Below are 19,032 nucleotides of genomic sequence, written 5' to 3' on the forward strand. Positions count from 1 at the left end.
GGGGGGGGGGGTGGGATTCATTTATAGCACTTGTTTTAAAAAAAAAAAATTGAGCAACAAAACCAAAATCTATTTTCTTTTTATATTTGGGCAAGATGGCGGCTGGACGGTCGTGTCTGTCTGGACGCGGCTGGACGGAGGAGGGGCTGTGGGAAGGGACTATGCAATCTGTTTTGCCTTATTGTAAACTGAATGTTAATGCGCCCGGACAATGTATTATAGAGGTAATGGCGCGGCCGATCGCTTACAAATCGTTGGGTTATAGTCTTAAAGGGCCGGTGTCCATTGTAATACAAATAAAGCTTAAAGGGGGGGTACTCTGGTGGAAAATACACACACATATATATATATATTATATAATATATATATATATATATATATATATATTTATATATATATATATATATATATATATATATATATATATATATATATAATTATTTTTTTTAAATCAACTGTTGCCAGAAAAGTTAAACAGATTTGTAAGTGACTTCTATTAAAACATCTTTATCCTTCCAGTACTTATTAGCAGCTGTATGCTACAGAGGAAATTCTTTTCTTTTGAATTTCTTTTTTGTCTTGTCCACAGTGCTCTCTGCTGATACCTGGTGCCCGTATTAGGAACTGTCCAGAGCAGGAGAAAATCCCCATAAACCTATGCTGCTCTGGACAGTTCCTGATACGGGCACCAGGTGTCAGCAGAGAGCACTGTGGACGAGACAAAAAAGAAATTCAAAAGCAAAGCATTTCCTTTGTAGCATACAGCTGCTAATAGGTACTGGAAGGATAAAGATTTTTTTTTAATAGAAGTAATTTACAAATCTGTTTAACTTTCTGGCACCAGTTCATTTAAGAAAAAAATAAATTTCCACCGGAGTACCCCTTTAACGCGCAATTCCAGTTCCACTCCTGCAGTAAGAGTTTTCACACCACCTTTCAAGCCAGTGACTTGCACCTGACTACAGAGGTCAAGTCTATGGGACTTCCGAAAAAATCTGTATTTTGAACACCGTCTCGCACAAAGTTCAATCCCCTATCCTGCTGCCAGAGCGAAACTAAAATTGCGCGTTAAACTCTACCTGTTAGAAACTTTTAAGGTAAACGTTTTTTATATATATCGTTGGGATCTGAGTGTTCATTCCCCATCCGATCAGAACAAACAGGGAAAGGTCTGTGTGCGTTATGTTACGAGACGTATCTCCTGACTCCGTGTCACATGACCAAGCCTGTTCTCCTGATTGGTGGGTGTTCAGACCCCGACCGATTTTAATTCCATATGTCGCAGAGACATAGAAAAAGTTTTGAATGACCGTGCCCATTTAATCCCTGTAAATGAAAAAGTTCTGCAACTTTCCACCTCTGCTTGCTGTCAGTGAATGGGAACATTCTTGTTAACATCCAGAGGCCGGAAAAAAAAAATAACCCCACAGACCAAATACCTTTCACATCTGAGGATTTGTACAGTTCCGTCCTGGCAGTGATCTGTCTATTAAAGTCTGGACTCTATTATACGTTTTATAATATGGTAGAAAGTTGCAGAATGTTTCCCATTGCATAAAGATGTATTCCAGCAGCTTATCATCTATCCAAATGCACTACAACTCCCAGCATGACCAGACAGCCTGACCACACTGATCCAATGAATAGGTGATCAATGCATTTAAAGGGGTACTCTGGTGGAAATTTAAAAAAAATAAAAATAAACTGGTGCCAGAAAGTTAAACAGATTTGTAAATTACTTCTATTAAAAAATCTTTATCCTTCCAGAACTTTTAGCAGCTGTGTGCTACAGAGGAAATTTTTTTATTTTTTTTATTTCTTTTCTGTCTGTCCACAGTGCTCTCTGCTGACACCTGATGCCCGTATCAGGAACTGTCCAGAGTAGGAGAAAATCCCTATTGCAAACCTATCCTGCTCTGGACAGTTCCTGACAAGGACAGAGGTGTCAGCAGAGAGCACTGTGGACAAAAAAAAAAAAAAAAGTTTCCTCTGTAGCGTACAGCTACTAATAAGTACTGGAAGGGTAAAGATTTTTTTTATAGAAGTAATCTACAAATCTGGTTAACTTTCTGGCACCAATTGATTTAAAAAAAATTAAAAAAAAAGTTTTCCACTGAAGTGCCCCTTTAATTGTTGGACGGCCCCTCCCCACTAATCACCAGATAAAGAGGGGCCCCTGCCCTGCAGCTCTATTCAAAGTCCATGGCACTGATAGAAACAGCACATTTGGACAAGTGATGGATGTTTCTGGCTGGAATACCCCTTTAAGCCTCATTTACATAAAATTGCATATGCCCAATGTAAGATCTGGCAGAAAAAAAAGGGCCTAAGGGTCCATCAGCTCTTTTTTTGTTAGTATTTTCCTAACTTTAATTTAGCCGCACTGGACGATATTCACTAAATGATAAGTGTTTTCAAACTAGCGTGCCTCCAGCTGTTGCCAAACTACAACTCCCAGGATGCCCAGCTGTTGTAAAGCTACAAGTTCCAGCAGACTCAGGCTGGGGGTAGTGGTTATAAACCAGCAGGTTTCTGTATAACGTCTGCAGAGGTATTGGACGCCGTCCCTCCGGTCCCCGCTCAGTCTACGCGTCCTGTCCAGCGCGGTCACTTATCGCTACGTGTTGCTCTCGTATGACTTCTTAAGCCATTTGTGTATATAGAGGAGAATGATTGATAATTTATTTATACCTCGGTGGCCTTCTTGTTTCTTAAGATTTCTAGTGTCTTTGCGTTGCCTTAGTTTTGCGGATGACATTTGCTCCTCCTCCTCGCTGTGTATTGTATATATAGCCAAAGCGGATTTTGTCCCCCCCCCTCCCCTTAGTATTGCTGTGCAGTCACATGATTGTCCTAAAATGAAGCTTTGTCCTTTTAGAAGCGCCTTTGTTTTTTGGGTTCTGCCCGTCCCTGGTTACTGGAGGGGGAAGGTATACACAGTGTTAAATAATAATAATTATTATTAATATAATAAATGCATTGATCGGACCTCTGAGGGACCATCGAAGTCTACACAGGTCTGACATGCAGATTATTTCCCAGGTTAAATCTATATCGGATGTCGAGTCACTTTGCAATTACCCCTCTTAAGTTGCAGAACTTCTTGTCCTCTAGTCACATCCAGAGCTGCGTTCACAGTTCTGTCGGTTCTCCATGTCTGCAGACCGCCTGGCACTGGAAGTTGTTTCCTGCATCACATTATAGGATAAAAGTAAATTGTATCATAGGGTTGTTAACAAGTAACACCTGATAAATATTATTTTGCAGCTTTGAATGTGACCTTAGAGGATGATGTGGATATTCATATTAAGTACCTAAAGCAAAGTTACTCTATATTCTGTGTAGATTTATTCTGTTACCCCTACTTCTGGCTACCAAAGCTGCTGCAGAACTTTAACTCTGAACATGTTCTATCAGCCTTAAGGCCATGATTGTCAGTCTGTGGGAGAAAGAGGGGCCATGACTAGAAGTCTGTGAGAAAGAGGGGCCATGACTAGAAGTCTGTGAGAAAGAGGGGCCATGACTAGAAGTCTGTGAGAAAGAGGGGCCATGACTAGAAGTCTGTGAGAAAGAGGGGCCATGACTAGAAGTCTGTGAGAAAGAGGGGCCATGACTAGAAGTCTGTGAGAAAGAGGGGCCATGACTAGAAGTCTGTGAGAAAGAGGGGCCATGACTAGAAGTCTGTGAGAAAGAGGGGCCATGACTAGAAGTCTGAGAGAAAGAGGGGCCATGACTAGAAGACTGTGAGAAAGAGGGGCCATGACTAGAAGTCTGTGGGAGAAAGAGGGGCCATGACTAGAAGTCTGAGAGAAAGAGGGGCCATGACTAGAAGTCTGTGAGAAAGAGGGGCCATGACTAGAAGTCTGAGAGAAAGAGGGGCCATGACTAGAAGTCTGAGAGAAAGAGGGGCCATGACTAGAAGTCTGAGAGAAAGAGGGGCCATGACTAGAAGTCTGAGAGAAAGAGGGGCCATGACTAGCAGTCTGTGAGAGAAAGAGGGGCCATGACTAGAAGTCTGTGGGAGAAAGAGCGGCCATGACTAGAAGACTGTGAGAAAGAGGGGCCATGACTAGAAGTCTGAGAGAAAGAGGGGCCATGACTAGAAGTCTGAGAGAAAGAGGGGCCATGACTAGCAGTCTGTGAGAGAAAGAGGGGCCATGACTAGAAGTCTGTGAGAAAGAGGGGCCATGACTAGAAGACTGTGAGAAAGAGGGGCCATGACTAGAAGACTGTGAGAAAGAGGGGCCATGACTAGAAGTCTGTGAGAAAGAGGGGCCATGACTAGAAGTCTGTGAGAGAAAGAGGGGCCATGACTAGCAGACTGTGAGGGGGGCATGAAAAGCAGTCTGTCGGAGAAAGGGAGGGTCATAACTAGAAGACTGTGGGGGGGGGGGGTGAGAGGCAGGGGGTATGAAAAGCAGTCTGTGAAAAAGAGGGGGTCATGAGCGACAGTCTGAGGAAAAGGGGGGCCATGACTGGCAGTTTTTGAGGGAGAGGCAGAAAAAAAGTCTGTATGAGGGGGGGGGGGGGCTTGAAAAGCAGTCTGTGAGGGAGGACATGTAAAGCAGTCTGTGAGGGAGGACATGAAAAGCAGTCTGTGAGGGAGGACATGAAAAGCAGTCTGTGAGGGAGGACATGTAAATCAGTCTGTGAGGGAGGACATCTAAAGCAGTCTGTGAGGGAGGACATGTAAAGCAGTCTGTGAGGGAGGACATGTAAAGCAGTCTGTGAGGGAGGACATCTAAAGCAGTCTGTGAGGGAGGACATCTAAAGCAGTCTGTGAGGGAGGACATGTAAAGCAGTCTGTGAGGGAGGACATGTAAAGCAGTCTGAAAGAGAGGGTGTCATGAGCGGCAGTCTGTGGGAGGGGGTCATGGAAAGCAGTTGTAGTTTTGCAGTAGATGACCGGCCACAGGTAGGGGGAACAATTCTGTAAACCAATGTTCTGATCTACTGACCACTCTATTCCCCTGCAGCAGCCGCGGACGCAGTTCCCAACAAACATCTTGTTTTCTCCTGCACCAACTGCGCCCTCTAGTGGAGTTGGGTGTAAGGAACGTTCTGAATCCTGCAGCTTGTAGGTGCGGCACCTGTTGTATATAACCTTCCATGTTGTCTTTTCTACTTCTTATGGTGGGGGTTACACATTGTACCAAATACCTTGCGGGGGAAGGGGTTGCGAATCCTTTTTTTTTTGAGAAGATGCTGCAGATTTTCCTGTAAATACTTCTTTTGTACCTGGATAGATGTGTCATATTGACATGTTTTATAGACTATTGTAAGGACTGTTTTATTACACTTTTTATAGAGGGCTGGACAGGGTTTTTTTTCTCTTTGACTTGACTAATGTAATGTCGGACGCTTGATACGTGTGAAGATGAGAGAACCCAGAAGTTACCTCCCAAACCTTTTTATGGGTGCTCACTGAAAACGTGATGACCTCATTCCTTAATAAAGAATTAAAGTGCAGTAACCATAGCAGCCAGTCAGACGTCTGCTTTAATAAACCGGTGCGCGCTGCACTGGTCTAAGGGAGGCGCTGTCTGCTTTCTATAGTGACCGCACCAGTGCATCTTGGTGTAACACTGTTTGCTTAAAGTGCGACTGCAACGTTGGTACGGAGGCAGGATAAACTCTTGACCACTCCTTAACCCACTGCTTAAAGGGGTTATCCGGCCGAAGACGTCTTATCCCCTATCCTTTGGGTAGGGGATAAGATGTCTTAGACCAGATAATCCCTTTAAGTCTCATGCAAGTCTATAGGGTGATCGGCAATTCCGTAGGTCGCTCGCTCGGAGGATACAGCATTGCTGGGAGTTGCTGCTGACATCAGCGTTTGTCACACCTTTAACAATAGTGTTTTTCTTGCAAAATTGTATTTAGCTACAGGAACCGGTCATGTTGAAAATACAGAACTGTAGGTTTTATGTTATAGAGCAGGTGGAGTGGAGAAGAATGATATATAATGTTGTGGGAAAAGATTCAAGAGAACTTGTAATTTATTCATCTAAACTTCTTCTGCTCGTTCTGGGATTAGGAGTCCAGAGGGCGGGTCTACTCGGTGAGTGACACTTTCCTGTATGATAATGATGAGTAGATCTGCCCACCTGACCCCTAAATCTCTGCTTTTCCTGTGTTTGGAATCCAGAGGGCGGTCCTAGTCATTGACTGACAGCAATTATTTACTGTACTTATTTATACAGGAAATATACCGTCATCGAGTAGAACTCCCCACAGGACTCCTACATCTTTGGGCTTCGGAGTCCTGTTGGCAATTCTACTCTGTGATCAGTCTGTCTTGTCTTGTACAGCTGCCCACAGGACCCCTAAGCCTAGAGATTTAAGAGTCCTGTGGGCAGTTCTTCTTGATTGTCTTCCCTGTAAAAAAAAAAAAAAAAAAGTACAGAGATTGCTGTTTGCCACTGAGTAGGACCGCCATCTCAAATCTCTGCTCTTCCTGGGATTAAGAGTCCAGAGGGCGGTCCTACTAAGTGTCTTCCTTGTACAACTTCCCACAGTGCTTCTAGGCCCAGAAGTTTAGGAGTCCTGAGGACAGTTCTACAGGGAAGACTGTCAGAGATTTCTGTCGGTCACTGAGTAGGACCGCCCTTTGGACTCCTAAGCCCAAGAAGAGGAAAGGTTAAAGAGTCATGTTGGCAGTTCTACTCAGTGATTGACAGTCTTTCTTGTGCAAATGTGTAAATACAGGAGTCCAGTGGGTGGTCCTACTCAATGACTGACATCTAAGCTCAGAAAGGGCAGAGAATTAGCAGTCCTGTGAGCTGTGACTGGTCTTCTTTCCTGAATGAGCACAGAAATTGCTGTCAGTCGCTGAGTAGGACTGCCCCCTGGACTCCTTTTAGCCCAAGAAGAGAAAGGGTTAAAGAGTCCTGTGGGCAGTTCTACTCTATAATTGCTGTCTCTAAACACTTGTGCAAGGAAGACTGTCAGTCATTAAGCAGGGACCACCCACTGGACTCCTAAGCTCAGAAATGGCCAGTCATCTTTCCTTAATGAGCAGAGAGAATGCGGTCAGGCCCTGAGTAGGACCGCCCACTGGACTCCTAAGCCCAGAAAGACCAGGCATTTTAATGAATAATTTACAAGTTCTACTGAATCTTTCCCCACAAAGTATATATCAATCTGCTCCGCTCTCCCTAATCTATAACGTGATTCCCGCAGTTCGGACTGTATCTTTAGCGTCATCGGGTCCCTTTAATGGTAACTTGAATCACACACACAAATATAACTTGCTGTTTTGAAGAGCTCCCTGATATTTATAGAGGTGAGCGTCGTATGGCGGAGGAGCGTGTATATATCGGAGGTGGAGGGTTTTCTGTTGCATGTTACAGGCAGAGCAGATGGCTTGGGCTGAAGGGCGTAGAGGGCGATAGAAGTATCCGTAGTCCCGGGAGACTCTCTGTAATCTATTTATAAACTAAATACTGTAGATTCTATTTTTATGAACAAAACTTTTCTAAAAATAAAAAAAAATTCAAAATAAATAATAATAATTCTGAATCAGATCTGTTCTCTCTGTTCAGTATTCCTTCCGTTTGTATCTCAATAAGATGACGCATGAATAAGGGTTTTGGGGTAAGATGACTTAGGTGTCATTGAAATTCTGCTGACTGGTGTAAAGGTTGCAGAGCTGACACGTCTTAAAGGGGTACTCCGCCCTAGACATCTTAACCCCTATCCAAAGTATAGCGGATAAGAAGTCTAATTGCAGGGGTCCCGACTGCGCTCCGTGCTGGATGACTGGCGATGCGGGGCGGAGGCTCGTGACCTCATGGCCATGCCCCACTCGTGATGTCACGGCCACGCCCCCTCAATGCAAGTCTATGGGAGGGGGCGTGGCGGCTGTCACGCCCCCTCCCAGACTTGCATTGAGGGGGTGTGGCCGTGACATCATGAGCTTCTGGCGCTGCACCGGATGCTCTAAACAAAAGCCGGAGGCAGCAGGGAGATCGCGGGGACCCCCGTGACCTGGCATCTTATCCCCCCCATCCTTTGGATAGGGGATAAGATGTCTAGGGGCGGAGTACCCCTTTTAAGATGGAGTCCACAATCCGGTGGTGACTTCACAGGGTTGGCTCACGCGACATTTACAGATAACTTAGAACAATTACCCCAATGTTAAAATGTAAGTATTTGTATCTGTCCCAGCAGATTAAAGATTTCTCATTTATTGGGAAATGTCTGTTTTTTTTTTAAAAAAATTTTTTGTTTTTTTTAAATTATTATTATTTTTTTTTTATGTAGAAAATTCCAGGAAACAAAAATTTACTGTGCACCAGCGCCACCTAGTGTAAAATGGTGGTATTGCAGGTGAAAATGGCAAGAAAATGTGAAAAAACACAAAACATTAACTGTGACCAATTTCACTGCATTTACATCCAAATATTTGTAGACTGACACTGGAGAATGTACTGACCGGGGTTCACCGCAATTATTTTATAACCTTTTTATTATTTGTGGAGTGTTTTTTATGTCTTAATTGGATGCGATGGTTTTTTTGCCGTTTCTTTGCGTTTTGCACCCGCTATGTTGTGGCGGGTGAAGATTTTAAGCTATAATTCACGGTAGCAATAGGTAACACAAGGTCCTGGGTATTTTCCTGAACCAGACGATTATGGTGTTTTTTTTTTTTTGCAATACATTTAAGCATCTGTAGGCGGTGCCAGGGATGAAGAGCATTGTATGGGGGCCAGTGTTTCCCAATCAGGGTGTATCCAGCTGTTGCAGAACTACAACTCCCAGCATGCTCGGATCAAACAACTTGAACTAACGGGTCATTGGATAGGACCTAAGTGTCCAAATTGCAGGCCTTCACTTATTGCAAAACTACAACTCCCAGCATGCCCAGATCTACCAACCTGACCTAACCGGTCATCGGATAGAACCTACGTCTCCAAATTGTGGGCTTAAAGGGGTACTCCGGTAAAAAAAAAAAAAAAAAAAAAAAAAATTATATATATATATATATATATATATATATATATATATATATAATTTATAAATAAACTGGTGCCAGAAAGTTAAACAGATTTGTAAATTACTTCTATTAAAAAAAAATCTTTACCCTTCCAGTACTTATTAGCAGCTGTATACTACAGAGGAAATTCTTTTCTCTTTGAATTTGTCCGTGTCAGGAACTGTCCAGAGCAGGAGAAAATCCCCATAGCAAACCTATGCTGCTCTGGACAGTTCCTGACACGAACAGAGGTGTCAGCAGAGAGCACTGTGGACAACACAAAAAAGAAATTCAAAAAGAAAAGAATTTCCTCTGTAGCATACAGCTGCTAAAAAGTGCTGAAAGGGTAAAGATTTTTTTAATAGAAGTCATTTACAAATCTGTTTAACTTTCTGGCACCAGTTCATAAAAAATTCCCACCGGAGGACCCCTTTAAGCTGTTGCAAAACTACAACTCCCAGCATTCCAGAATCTACCAACTTGACCTGACAGGTCATCGGATAGGACCTACGTCTGCAAATGGCAGGCCTTCAGTTATTGCAAAACTACAACTCCCAGCATGCCCGGACAGCCGTTGGCTGTCCGGGCATGCTGGGAGTTGTAGTTTTGCAACAGCTGGAGGCACCCTGGTTGGGAAACACTGCCTTAAGCACTGGACTTTTTCTATTGGTCAGACTGGTGATCACATGACCCAGTTAGTCATGAAATGCATTGATGCAAAGGCTGTCCGGACATGCCAGGAGTTGTAGTTTTGCAACAGCTGGAGGCACCCCGGTTGGGAAACACTGGTATGGGGGCGCTATTGCACATTCCACTTGTGAAGTGGCAGAATCGTCTACCTGGAGGTCACCGCACTTAAAGCCCAGTGGACTTTGTATCACGTACGACAATTCTTGGGGGTTGGGATTTTGTACAGTTTTTTTTGCATTGTTCTGTATATTTTTTGTTGTTTTCGTCTTCCCTCTCGGTATTCGTTCTAACTACACTGTCACAGAACCATGGATTTCCAATGTCCTATATAATGTACGTTCCCCCGGAGGGCCTGCGGCTGTCGCTGAGCGATTCGGGCTCCTCTGGGGGTCGGGGCCTGATTGATAGGATGTGGAACTTTTATCTCTTGTTAAAAGAAACAAAAAGGAAAAAAAAAAAAAAAAACTTTCAATAAATGCCAAAATTGTTCAGCAGTTTTTGTTCAGATTTTGTTATTGCACTGAAATGAATGGAGGTGTGTGTGGAGCTGGAGCGCGTCTGTGGTGGGTGCACTACCCTCAAAACGGGGGGCGGGAATACACACACAACGGGGGGCGGGAATACACACACAACGGGGGGCGGGAATACACACACAACGGGGGGCGGGAATACACACACAAAACGGGGGGCGGGAATACACACACAAAACGGGGGGCGGGAATACACACACAAAACAGGGGGCGGGAATACACACACAAAACGGGGGGCGGGAATACACACACAAAACGGGGGGCGGGAATACACATAAAACGGGGGGCCGGAATACACACACAACGGGGGGCTGGAATACACACATAAAACGGGGGCCGGAATACATAGATAAAATGGGGGGCCGGAATACACACACAAAACGGGGGGCCGGAATACACACATAAAACGGGGGGCGGGAATACACACATAAAACGGGGGCCGGAATACATAGATAAAATGGGGGGCCGGAATACACACACAAAACGGGGGGCTGGAATACACACATAAAACGGGGGGCGGGAAAACACATAAAACGGGGGGCGGGAATACACACAAAACGGGGGCCGGAATACATAGATAAAATGGGGGGCCGGAATACACACATAAAACGGGGGGCTGGAATACACACATAAAACGGGGGGCGGGAAAACACATAAAACGGGGGGCGGGAAAACACACAAAACGGGGGCCGGAATACATAGATAAAATGGGGGGCCGGAATACATAGATAAAATGGGGGGCGGGAATACACACACACAACGGGGGCCGGAATACACACACAAAACGGGGGGCCGGAATACATACACACACAACGGGGGCCGGAATACACACATAAAACGGGGGGCGGGAATACACACATAAAACGGGGGCCGGAATACATAGATAAAATGGGGGGCCGGAATACACACACACAACGGGGGCCGGAATACATACACAAAACGGGGGGCCGGAATACATACACACACAACGGGGGCCGGAATACACACATAAAACGGGGGCCGGAATACATAGATAAAATGGGGGGCCGGAATACATAGATAAAACGGGGGGCTGGAATACACACATAAAACGGGGGCCGGAATACATAGATAAAATGGGGGGCCGGAATACACACACACACACACAACGGGGGCCGGAATACACACATAAAACGGGGGCCGGAATACACACATAAAACGGGGGCCGGAATATACACACAAAACGGGGGCCGGAATACATACACACATAAAACGGGGGCGGGAATACACACAAAACGGGGGGCTGGAATACACACATAACGGGGGGCTGGAATACACACATAACGGGGGGGGCGGAATACACACAACTGGGGGCCGGAATACACACACAACTGGGGGCCGGAATACACACATAACGGGGGTGGGGGGGGGATCCGGAATACACACATAACGGGGGGGGGGGCCGGAATACATACATAACGGGGGGGGGGGGGCCAGAATACACACATAACGGGGGGCCGGAATACACACATAACGGGGGGCCGGAATACACACAACGGGGGGCCGGAATACACACAACGGGGGGGGGGGGGGGGGGGCCGGAATACATACATAACGGGGGGCTGGAATACACACACAAAACGGGGGCCGGAATACACACATAAAACGGGGGCCGGAATACACACATAAAACGGGGGGCTGGAATACACACACAAAACGGGGGGCTGGAATACACACATAAAACAGGGGGCTGGAATACACACATAAAATGGGGGGCCGGAATACACACATAAAACGGGGGGCGGGAATACACACAAAACGGGGGCCGGAATACATAGATAAAATGGGGGGCCGGAATACACACACAAAACGGGGGGGAGGGCGGGAATACACACATAAAACGGGGGCCGGAATACATAGATAAAATGGGGGGCCGGAATACATAGATAAAACGGGGGGCTGGAATACACACATAAAACGGGGGCCGGAATACATAGATAAAATGGGGGGCCGGAATACACACATAAAACGGGGGGCTGGAATACACACATAAAACGGGGGGCGGGAAAACACATAAAACGGGGGGCGGGAAAACACACAAAACGGGGGCCGGAATACATAGATAAAATGGGGGGCCGGAATACATAGATAAAATGGGGGGCGGGAATACACACACACAACGGGGGCCGGAATACACACACAAAACGGGGGGCCGGAATACATACACACATAAAACGGGGGCCGGAATACATAGATAAAATGGGGGGCCGGAATACACACACACAACGGGGGCCGGAATACATACACAAAACGGGGGGCCGGAATACATACACACACAACGGGGGCCGGAATACACACATAAAACGGGGGCCGGAATACATAGATAAAATGGGGGGGGGGGGCCGGAATACACACATAACGGGGGGCTGGAATACATACATAACGGGGGGGGGGGGATCCGGAATACACACATAACGGGGGGGGGGGGGGGGGCCGGAATACACACATAACGGGGGGCTGGAATACATACATAACGGGGGGGGGGGGCCGGAATACACACATAACGGGGGGCCGGAATACACACAACGGGGGGGGGGGGCCGGAATACATACATAACGGGGGGCTGGAATACACACATAACGGGGGGCCGGAATACACACATAACGGGGGGCCGGAATACACACATAACGGGGGGGGGCCCGGAATACACACATAACGGGGGGCCGGAATACACACAACGGGGGGGGGGGGGGCCGGAATACATACATAACGGGGGGCTGGAATACACACACAAAACGGGGGCCGGAATACACACATAAAACGGGGGCCGGAATACACACATAAAACGGGGGGCTGGAATACACACACAAAACGGGGGCGGGAATACACACATAAAACGGGGGCGGGAATACACACATAAAACGGGGGCGGGAATACACACATAAAACGGGGGCGGGAATACACACAAAACGGGGGCGGGAATACACACAAAACGGGGGGCTGGAATACATACATAACGGGGGGCTGGAATACACACACAAAACGGGGGCCGGAATACACACATAAAACGGGGGCGGGAATACACACATAAAACGGGGGCGGGAATACACACATAAAACGGGGGCGGGAATACACACAAAACAGGGGGCTGGAATACACACATAACGGGGGGCTGGAATACACACATAACGGGGGTGGGAATACACACATAACGGGGGGGGGCGGAATACACACAACTGGGGGCCGGAATACACACATAACGGGGGTGGGGGGGGATCCGGAATACACACATAACGGGGGGGGGGGCCGGAATACACACATAACGGGGGGCTGGAATACATACATAACGGGGGGGGGGGGGGGCCGGAATACACACATAACGGGGGGTCGGAATACACACATAACGGGGGGGGGGCCCGGAATACACACATAACGGGGGGCCGGAATACACACACAAAACGGGGGCCGGAATACACACATAAAACGGGGGGCTGGAATACACACACAAAACGGGGGGCTGGAATACACACATAAAACAGGGGGCTGGAATACACACATAAAATGGGGGGCCGGAATACACACACAAAACGGGGGCCGGAATACACACATAAAACGGGGGGCTGGAATACACACACAAAACGGGGGTTGGAATACACACATAAAACGGGGGGGGGGAGGGGGGCTGGAATATACACATAAAACGGGGGTCCAGAATACAGACATAAAACGGGGGCACAAATAAAACATGTAAAAAAAGAAAATGGCAGCAGCACACTGGGGCCCTAACATTCCCTCACCTCAGGCTGGGCGACATGCTGGATCCACTAACAACCCAAAACCACCTCCTGTGAAATAGGGGAGGGGATGCACGGCTACAGAGGAACCCACTCCCCCCAAATTGCACAGCAAAAACAAAAAAAAGACAAAAATGTAGCCAGCACAGAACCCAATACACGGGTGCACGCTGCTGTGGCAAGTACAAGACATGTAAAAAAAAAATAAAATGGCAGCAGCACACTTGGTCCTATATCACAGGAGGTGGTTTTGGGTTGTTAGTGGATCCAGCATGTCGCCCAGCCTGAGGTGAGGGAATGTTCGGGTCCCATCCTATATGGGGCCACCTCCACGTGGTGGATGGGGGGACACGTTTTGATCAAAAAGTGCGTTAAGAGCCTCCATTTTGTAGACCAAGTGTGCTGCTGCCATTTTCTTTTTTACATGTTTTGTACTTGCCACAGCAGCGTGCACCGTGTATTGGGTTCGGTGCTGGCTACATTTTTGTCTTTTTTTGTTTTTGCTGTACAAATAAAACATAGAAAACTTCAAGAGCACATTTTCCCCCCATCTCATACACAGACGTAGGACCGAAGCCCAAACACAGGAAGTGCAGCCTGGAGTGCTGAGGGGGGATTCTGAGACACTATGATTTAAAAGCTGCAAGAACCTGGGAAAGTAGTCAGTGGAGGTGGTTCCTGTGGTTGTTCTCTGATGGCCTTAAAGGGGTACTCTGCTACTCAGTGTTTGGAACAAACTGTTCCGAACGCTGGAGCCGGCAGCTGGTGACATCATAGCCCCACCCCCTCAATGCAAGTCTATGGGAGGGGGTGTGACGGCATAGACTTGCATTGAGGGGGCAGGGCTATGACATCAGGAGCTGCCGGCTCCAGCGTTTGGAATAGTTTGTTCCAAATGCTGAGCAGCGGAGTACCCCCTTAAAGGGGTTATCCAACATTAGGTTACTAGTAATTAAGTGTCCTACAGTAATTGACATACTTACCGAAGATCTGTGCTTGTGTTGGTGGTAAATGGTCGTGTCCTGTGTCCTCCATCACACTTCTGGCTTGTTTTTGGGAACTGGCTACTTTCTGTTTTCTGGCCTTCCTCAGACTACAATCCCCAGGATTCTTTGTTTCATGGTGGGAGATGACTTATTTCCCTCCCGCACATCGAACGCCCCGCCCATTGATCACATGACACTCAAGCTGTGGATCTGTGTGATGATGGATGCACATGTGCGGCGGTAATGTCATCAGGGGGCGGCTTCATACACAACAGACGAACGCCCACAGCACCTGACTTATGATGTATTGTCTCGGGCCGCACAGCAAGTTGGGAAAGGTCCAAGAAGAAAATGAACTTCGATACCAGCCACCGAACACAAGTAAGTGAAGTATATAAGTAACTAGATGAACTCTGCTGCCCTTGTCACATTCAAAGCACCAGAAATCTCGGAATACCCCTTTAAATGACTCATCTGTCTTCATACCAAAGGGGGCGGGGAGCAGCTGCCGGGATTTGCCCAAATGACTATTTACCCAGACTACTATTTCTCTGGAACGCCTAAACGTTACATTGTAAATCATTGTTCTCTCTGGATTCCGTCTTTTTCTGTGTTGGTGTGTATTCACACCTGCTTTTCATGCCTGTTGCATGTTGTGTGATTTGGTCAGGATAGGGTTAATGTTTGCAGCCAATAGGCTCCCGGGTACATAGACCCCCCAGCTCGGCTGGTATTGGTGGCCTTAGTCTGCGTTCTTGTACGGCCATGGCTGCTCATCCTGTATTCGTGTATCTAGATTTTAGTCTTGTTATGTTTGTACTTTAGTGTTTTATGCTTTATATATATTTACCGTATTTTTCGCCGTATAAGACGCACTTTTTCTTCCTCAAAACTGGGAGGGAAAAGTTGGTGTGTCTTATACGGCAAATACACATTAAAACCCTGCCCTATCGCGGCGGTCCCTGCGGCCATCAACGGCCGGGACCCGCGGCTAATACAGGACATCACCGATCGCGGTGATGTCCTGTATTAACCCTTCAGACGCGGCGATCAAAGCTGACCGCCACGTCTGAAGGGAAAGTGACACTAACGCGGCTGCACCGGGAGGGACCTTACCTGCCTCCTCGGTGTCTGCTCCGTGCCGGGATCCCCTGCATGGCCGGCGCTCTCCTTTGTCGTTGCGCACACCGTCCCGTCATTAAATAGGAGCAGCGTGCGTAGCGACATGATAGCGGCGACGGACAGCGAGGATACCGGGCAGCAGAGACGTTCCAGAGCGACGGGGTCACCCTGGGGACGCGGCGACAGCGATGGAGGGCGACATCCAGGGCAGCGGTGACGGTCCAGAGCAGCGGGGACACGTGAGTATTACCTCCTATACCAGTGGTCTTCAACCTGCGGACCTCCAGATGTTGCAAAACTACAACTCCCAGCATGCCCGGACAGCCAACGGCTGTCCGGGCATGCTGGGAGTTGTAGTTTTGCAACATCTGGAGGTCCGCAGGTTGAAGATCACTGTTCTATACTTTACATTGTATTCTAGATTTTCCTCCTTTAAAATTGGGTGCGTCTTATATGCCGGAGCGTCCTATATGGCGAAAAATACGGTAAATATTCAGTGTTTCCTGGTTAGACCCGTGTTCAGATTGTTTCCTGTTATCGGTATTTAGTATTGTTGTTTAGAATCTTGACCCGTATTCCTTCGTGCTATTGAGTTTGGCTTTTGAAGTTTTTCTTGTATCTGTCCAGTGATCCTGACCCGTATGGCGCAGGAGAACCAGTAAAAAGTACAATATAAGCCCCTTATGACACGGTAAGGAAATGTACGCAAAACTTTGCAATTTGGAGGGGTTGGGAAGGGGTTAAATCGCTGTCATGTCATCAAGCTTTGCAAATATAAATGCCTCTTTTTTTTGTTCAGGATCCTTTCTTTCTCATCTTAAATTCATTATTCACTGCACACTCACATTACAAACTGTTCTATCACTGAAGGATAAGATTACATGCTGCCTATTAAAGGGGTATTCCAGGAAAAAAACTTGATATATATATATATATATATATATATATATATATATATATATATATATCTCAACTGGCTCCAGAAAGTTAAACAGATTTGTAAATTACTTCTATTAAAAAATCTTAATCCTTTCAGTACTTATGAGCTTCTGAAGTTAAGGTTGTTCTTTTCTGATCCCAGTTTAGGAGCAGATCCCCATAGCAAACCTCTTCTAAACTGGGCGTTTCCCGAGACACATGTCATCAGAGAGGATTTAGACAGAAAAGAACAACCTTAACTTCAGAAGCTCATATGTCTATGGAGAGGAGAGCCAGAAGCAGAGACTACAAAGAGAGCACACATCTTACATTACTCAGTACTGCTCTATAATGTCCTTCAAGCTGGTGCTGTGATTATGCTATAGAGCAGTGGTCTCCAACCTGCGGACCCCCAGATATTGCAAAACTACAACTCCCAGCATGCCCGGACAGCCAAAGGCTGTCCGGGCATGCTGGAAGTTGTAGTTTTGCAACATCTGGAGGTCCGCAGGTTGGAGACCACTGCTATAAAGATATATAGGAGAGGGATCCTCTCTTCTGAGGGTGTACTATAGGGTCTCCTGCACGGTGCCCCAGCAGTCTGCAGGAAGGGGGTGTGCCAACCCAGCACGGAGCGGTGGGCGACCCCCAATGTACCCCTTACAGATAGATGGAGGCGGCGTATCGGCCGTGGCTTCTTGCAGGGGGTCAGCATGCCCCCTTTCGGACTGCCAGCACGCTGTGCAGAAGATTCCAGGGGGTCCCCCCCCCCCCAATCTATAATTTATCCCCTATTGTTCAGATAGGGGATACGTTTTATAACACTGGAGTACTCCTTTAAATCAGTGGTCTCCAAACTGTGGACCTCCAGATGTTGCAATACTACAACTTCCAGCATCTGGAGGTCCACACTACTTTAAAATTAAATGGGGTTAAATAAAATAAACCCAGTAACAGCTTTTTTTGGGGTCACTTCGACTTTCTGCTAGAAACCCTTCCCTGATATTAGGCACATGGGCTCCATCAGTCACGTGACCACTGATTATCATGTGACCTAAGTGCTGGAGAGGCTGGAGATTTATTGGTCACATTTATAGAAAACGAGAATTCTTCACTTTTGTCCTCTGATGACGTAATAACAAGACTCAACACGTCACACACCTCCTCCACAGCACAGGGGGGCGTCTTCCGTTTCGTGACTTCCTATTGGTCAGGCTGTTGTTCCGCCTCCTGTGATTGGCTGTCCCGGTACCAGCCCCCCCCGGGTCGTACCATTCTGTGAACACATCGGTACTGACCCGTATACGGAGCCGGTGAGATCATAGACGTGACGTCATGTCTGCACCATCAGCTCCGCAAGAAGAACGGCGACCAACACGCCCTGAAAGTGTTAAAATCTGATCGGACCCCCCTCCCCCAATGGATCCGTCCGCACACTGTCTCCTGATTGGCTGGCGCGGTTATCGGTTACATTGTATCAGCGGACGTTCCGCAGCTCGTACAGTGATCCGGTGTGAACAGGTGTCACAGATCTCTGCGGTTTATTGTCACTAATAAAGAAATCACCCAGCGCAGAGCCGCACAGTGTGACCAGGGCTCAGCCAATAGGCAGCAGCGTTACATCGGGGCCCCGCCCCTCCTCACTGAGCCCGGAGTCACATACAGTATAGAGGAGCATGCTGCAGCTACGGAGGGTCCTCAGACTGTCCTGGGCAGGGTAAGTGCTCCTCCTTACTGACAGCTGCCCCATGTGCTGTGCCCCTCACTGACAGCTGCCCCCATGTGCTGTGCCCCTCACTGACAGCTGCCCCCATGTGCTGTGCCCTCCTCACTGACAGCTGCCCCCATGTGCTGTGCCCTCCTCACTGACAGCTGCCCCCATGTGCTGTGCCCTCACTGACAGCTGCCCCCATGTGCTGTGCCCTCCTCACTGACAGCTGCCCCCATGTGCTGTGCCCTCCTCACTGACAGCTGCCCCCATGTGCTGTGCCCTCCTCACTGACAGCTGCCCCCATGTGCTGTGCCCTCCTCACTGACAGCTGCCCCCATGTGCTGTG

General features: G+C 47.4%; 1 protein-coding gene across 1 annotated transcript in view; it reads left to right on the forward strand.

Annotated features, from left to right (window-relative positions):
- Nucleotides 1-18,385: 18,385 nt before the first annotated feature.
- ALDH4A1 (aldehyde dehydrogenase 4 family member A1) overlaps nucleotides 18,386-19,032 on the forward strand; it is a gene marked incomplete in the record, with an annotated part of 32,689 nt that continues 32,042 nt past the window's right edge. The window contains 1 exon segment of the mRNA XM_056544279.1: nucleotides 18,386-18,692. Within this exon segment, the coding sequence (XP_056400254.1) occupies nucleotides 18,652-18,692 (41 nt within the window).

The sequence above is a fragment of the Hyla sarda genome, chromosome 10, assembly GCF_029499605.1.
Source record: "Hyla sarda isolate aHylSar1 chromosome 10, aHylSar1.hap1, whole genome shotgun sequence".
NCBI classification, from domain to species: Eukaryota; Metazoa; Chordata; class Amphibia; order Anura; family Hylidae; genus Hyla; species Hyla sarda.